The sequence below is a fragment of the Egretta garzetta genome, unplaced genomic scaffold (genome assembly GCF_000687185.1).
Source record: "Egretta garzetta isolate BGI_Z169 unplaced genomic scaffold, ASM68718v1 scaffold59, whole genome shotgun sequence".
In the NCBI taxonomy this organism is placed as follows: Eukaryota; Metazoa; Chordata; class Aves; order Pelecaniformes; family Ardeidae; genus Egretta; species Egretta garzetta.
The window spans coordinates 103793-109265 of NW_009267230.1; the positions used below are offsets into that span (position 1 = coordinate 103793).

At 40.2% G+C, this 5473-nt stretch overlaps 1 protein-coding gene across 1 annotated transcript in view; it reads right to left on the bottom strand.

The window, feature by feature from the left end:
* Nucleotides 1-5473, bottom strand: part of DCAF12 (DDB1 and CUL4 associated factor 12) — a 25629-nt gene that overhangs the window by 6387 nt on the left and 13769 nt on the right. Inside the window, exons 5-7 of the mRNA XM_009647333.2 lie at nucleotides 3798-3991; nucleotides 2333-2398; nucleotides 1441-1603 (exon numbers count right to left, since the gene is read on the bottom strand). Of these exons, the coding sequence (XP_009645628.1) occupies nucleotides 1441-1603; nucleotides 2333-2398; nucleotides 3798-3991 (423 nt within the window). The remainder of the gene's footprint in view (nucleotides 1-1440; nucleotides 1604-2332; nucleotides 2399-3797; nucleotides 3992-5473) is intronic.

Sequence of the window (5473 nt, forward strand, 5' to 3'; positions counted from 1 at the left end):
TTTGGAAGCTGAAAGCACATTCAAGTGACACCTGAAAGCACTTAGAAGTTAACCCAGGCTTTAGCGCACAAATCAAAAATTACCCTACTTTCTAGAGGTGCTGCACCACTCCAAGTGCCAGTGAGGTCAATAGAAAGTTGAAACACTCAGAATATCTTAGGAATTAATATTACTTAAGCGCCACCCCACACCCCCCAAATAAAAAAGATCCACCCAGTATGCAGAACAGAAAACAGCATTGGACAAGGGCTTTCTCCAGACACGAACTGGAGATGCCCCAGGTGTACTACCTACTCACAGATCACCCGCCCCTGCAGGGACAGTCACATAGTTGAGGCAGGAGCTTTCAGCCAGCCCTTGGGCACCACACTCCAGTGTCTTGGTATTTCTCCCCTATGATACTGAAGGGTGACAGTGTCACGGACCTCCACAGAGCCTGCACTGACAGCGGGTCAGGACAAGGGCTGTTGCTGGTAAGATGTTTAGGTGAGGGCATGAGCTGGTGAAACACCTTTTCTCACATTATGGAAACTTACCCCGTATTTGAAAGAAGCAGACCCTGACATTTATCTAGACAGCACCGTTCAAACTCCAGTAACCACATAAATCTTTCCTAATCCTTGCCTACACACATTCTCTTCTGATAACTTGCTCAACAAAGAGATGATGCCTAGACCCAAGCTAAATAAGGACTGCAACTTACTAGTCTGGGATTAATATGGTTTAAAATGGGCATCACAGCACAGTGCCTTCTCATACTTGAAAATAAAGGGTATAGGAAGAAGCTTATGGGACCATGGCACCCTGCAAGCCCTCACACTTGGCCCTGGTGTAAGGTTTGATTTGACATATTTTATCCATCCATATTTCATCAGAAAAGGAAAACAGCACTCAAATCTGCATTTTTTTTAAGAGAGTTAGCTTTTGTATATTTAAAGCAAATAAATACACATTGAAAATAAAGAGTCTCACTCATGGCTTTAAAAGCACAACGTAATTTTACAGCACAGACTCCCAGCGTGATAGCACAGAGTAGAAAACATGATTTTTTCCCTGTTCCCAGAGAAAAATGCAAGAATAGACAGTATTAATAGCAGTACAAAGACTAGATTTGCTTTGAGATGAAGTAAAACAGAATAAGACACAGTAAAAAACAAGTGAAACTACATTTAAAAGTTCAGTAATACCTGGATGGTGTACAATTTAGTTGATCATAAAAGCACTAATGTTGTCTATCATTAGATTTCAGAGTTACTTTTAAGTTTGGGTTGTTGATTGCCCAAGGAATACTGTCATAAAAGTAAAACATACATATACTATTAATGATTTAGTCTATCACATGAAAAGCCCTTCCTATTTAGTAAAAGCTTATCTTACCGCAGTCTTAATAACTACTTCTGCAAGCAAACCATGTGAAGCACCCTTTGACAAGTTTCTTACCACTGCCTCGTTCTTTGGAACAGACGGATTTAACGTTGTGAGAAGGTTGCCTGGGATCCAGAAAGGAGACATGTGCCTGTGATCCTACTGCATACACTGACCACTCCTGACCGTAAGCCAAACACACGTTCTCCCTGCAGTATGGCAACTTTGTGGAAAGTAACTGGAAACAGAAGAAATAAGAATCAACCCATTACGAGAAAAGAGCAAGACATCAATAGAACAATTCCGTAAGCTATGTTCAAGTAAGCTGCAGTGGAAAAAAAAAAAAACAAAAAAAACAAAAAAAAAAACCAAAAAGCAGCTAAAAAGTAAGTTCACAACAAAAACATAACTTAAGAGAAAAGCAACAGCCTGATGCAGAGAAAAAAAAAAACTGAAGGAGAAAGGTAACTTATCTGAACCAAACTGAGATTTATAAAGGTCAAAGCAAAATATTATGCAAAGAAAAATGAACATTACAGCAAATTGTTTTATATCTTTCTAAGCTGCTGTTATTTCTTCAGCAGGTGTACATATACATCTGCTCTCAGCTGAAAAAACTTACCTCATACACCGGCCTAGATACGTCTGGATTTGATCTGCAATTACACTTTAAAAAGTGCAACTTTCTTTATGAACACTGCTAATCAAACATCCATCATATTCTATGGAACAATTCACTTCAGCTCACCCAGAACTGGCAGACAGTTAAGAGTACTTCCCACCCTCCAAAATAAGGGAAGTGAGGACTTTCTCTCCTCAACTTCCAATTTTTAGGCTATTTTAGGACATAAAGTTTTTAGTGCTTTACAAACACTGCTGCTCTTCAAGCAGTTAAAGGCGATGAATACTGCACAGCCTTAACTGCTAAGCATTTTTTGAAATTTAACACCAACAAACAGAAAAGCACCTTTGATAGTGTGTGCTCTGCTTTCCAAAGATGAAAATACCCATCTAGGGAAACAGCTCCCAGCTCCTATTAAAAAAAATAAAATAAAAAAAAAAAGTTATTTTCTGTATTATAGATGACCTTTCAAACTCACACTCTCTACTAGGCAGGCTGCATACTCCAGATTGAACTCATCCGTAATCCAGTACATGCTTATCAAGATAAATTTTCACTTTATAATAATCTTCATAGAATCACAGAATCATTTATGTTGGAAAAGACCTTTAAGCTCATCAAGTTCAACTGGTAACCTAACCCTGCCATCCCACCACTAAACCATGTCCCTAAGCACCTCGTCTGCCCAGCTTTTAAATACCTCCAGGGTTGAGGACTCCACCACTTCCCTGGACAGCCCCTTCCAGTGTTTGACAGCCCTTTCGGTGAAAAAAGTTTTTCCCAATGTCCAGCCTAAACCTCCCCTGGTGCAACTTGAGGCCATTTCCCCTTGTCCTATCGCCCATTACCTGGGAGAAGAGGCCAACACCCACTTCACAATACAGCACAAAGGTGCCAGGTAGAATAAAAATTAATAAAACAGTAAATAATAAAAAATAATTTTCACAAGTATAGATCTTGTTGGACAACCAAATACTGAATTATTAGACAGTGCAAGCTAGAGTTGGCAATTCTCTTCAGCAGCTCCCACACTGATTCTGACCCTGAAGCAAAGATTTCTTTCCAGGCAATAGTCTACTGAAAAAGCTACATGAAGTCTCCATCACAGAGAAGCAATTAACAGCTACAGAGAAAAATAAAGCCCACAGGAGCACTGTGCTTCTGAAAGCACACTCACCTTTGCTTCAGACCTTCCTTTGAGGACAGAAAGAAAAGTAGCTGAGGACAAATTGCTACTCCCAGTGGTAATAACAAAGAGATCAACATGGGGGAGTTAACTTTTTTGTCCTTTACTGTTAGTCAAACACCACCAAAGTAACACAGAAGCAAGCACTGGTGCCCGCCCTGTGTGTCAGTCACCTCACTTGTTGTGCAATCCAGTAACATTTCAGCCCTCAGAACAGGAACTGCCTGAACGTTAGCTGGTCTTCACCAAAGGGGAAGGAAAGCAGCAAGAGCACTCAACAGCGGGACTCAAGCTGCAAGAGGTGTTTTAGTGCTTTATCTGCTTCTTGTAAACACTTCCCTTCCCCTCCCCCCACTCCTTTAAGGTGCAAGTCTAAAATCAAATCAATGGGAAAACTGTTCCTTCTGGAAACACGATTTTGTCTTCTACTGGACTTGCCATTCACTTGGGGCAGAAACAGACATAGCAAATAAAGACAACCATCTCATGAGAAGGATGCAAAACGATCAGGGAAAAATATTACGTTGCTTCTCCAGTATTTCTGATTTAGAATACTTTTTTTTCTTTTCTTAATACATATGGACAGTTTTAGGACTCCTCAACTGTCTTGCTTATCTTACTGACCTTGTTCTTATTGTTGAAAGCCAATGCTCGGACTTTGCAGTTGTCAGGATTGGTGTTCTCCTTGGGGATATCCTTCAGAGCCCTGTGTGTTATGTGGGCATAGACAGGAACTTGAGAGAGATTATGCCTGGCATCGCTTTTGGACAACACATCCTCTGTGACTTCCCAGAGACCCATTGAACCATCCCGGGAACCTGAATGAACAGTCCATAAATAAATAGTTGATTTCACATATACATAACTCCCCTTTTAAAAAAAGGAATAAACAGTAGGGTCTCAAAGGAAGAAAGGACACTATTAATCTAACTGAACACACTGTTGGTGCCTATATATTAATTATTATTAACAAAACTGAAGGAAGCCTAAAGGGTTAACAAAAGGACCTTTGTGAAGCCAACTGTAGATCCATCTTAAATTGCTAGCATTGTGTTTTAGATTAACTTACTAATCATATGAAGTAAACTATAGATAAGAAACTAACACTGTAGGGAATGTGGAAGAGGAGAGATTAGTAGGAGATGGCCCATCTTTGTTACAGGCCTTGGAAGGCACGTAGGAGAACAAAGTGTCTGGCACTTTGTCGATATGGGGATAGCCAAGGATGGGGAGCCAGTTGGTACCAGCTGTGTTGTTCTGACAGTGGAATAAGGGAGGTAGAAGCCAGAGTTCACCAGAAGGACAAGGTGAAGAAGAGGAGTGGATGAAGTAAACGACCCCTGAAGACCACCGACTCAAATCACAGAGCATGCACAGTCGGGAGGGACTTATGGAAATGACCTCTTGAAACGAATTTTAATACGAAGCAGGGACAGGTTATGCCTACGTATAGGCGTACTGGGAAACTTCATGTATATGTAACACTTTGCTACATATAAACGGGACAAGCTGTGAAACACAACTTTGGTGGGACTACCCCCTGTGCTGCCCAGCGCTGAATAAACATACCTACTTTACAATCTTACAGATTGTGGAGTCTGTTTTCCACATGTCAAAACCATGATGCTACTGAGCTGTAAAATTCATAGCATTGCTAACTCATTGTCAACTGGTTTGTCTACATGTTCTACAAGCAGCTAGACCACCTCATCTGTTTTCAAACTCATCAGGATGCATCAAAAGACACAATCCTGTACAACAATCACTATTAAGAGATTCACATCTAGAATAAACTCAGAGGTGACTGAATAGCCTACACATTCAGCCTGGCTTACCAAGGCTGAGACTGACAGTCTGTTAAGCCAATATAAAAACCTCCAAGAAAACTCAGCTGGGTTTATGCCAGTTTGGGTTAATTTGATTTCTGCCAGTATGCTTACAGATATGTACACATACATTTATGAACTACATAGAAACAACTGTTTTAAACCACAATTTGTACCAATTTATACCAAATCTATTTTTTAAATTATTTTTCTTAAACCAATACAACCTGTTGTTTAAAGAATGTAAAACAGGAACTGAGGCTGAACAAGCAAGAACTCGTTTTATTTTCCTACTGAATTTGAAGATATTAATCCAAAATACAAATCAGTGAGAGTAACAAGACCGGATGAGAAAAGCTGAATGTCTTCGGTTTGTAGACCAACGTAGGCTTAATCCAATGCCCTATACCCATCCCTTCTGGTATGTCGGCAACTCACTTCCATCTAAGTCAGCTCTGACAGATTTGACATGCA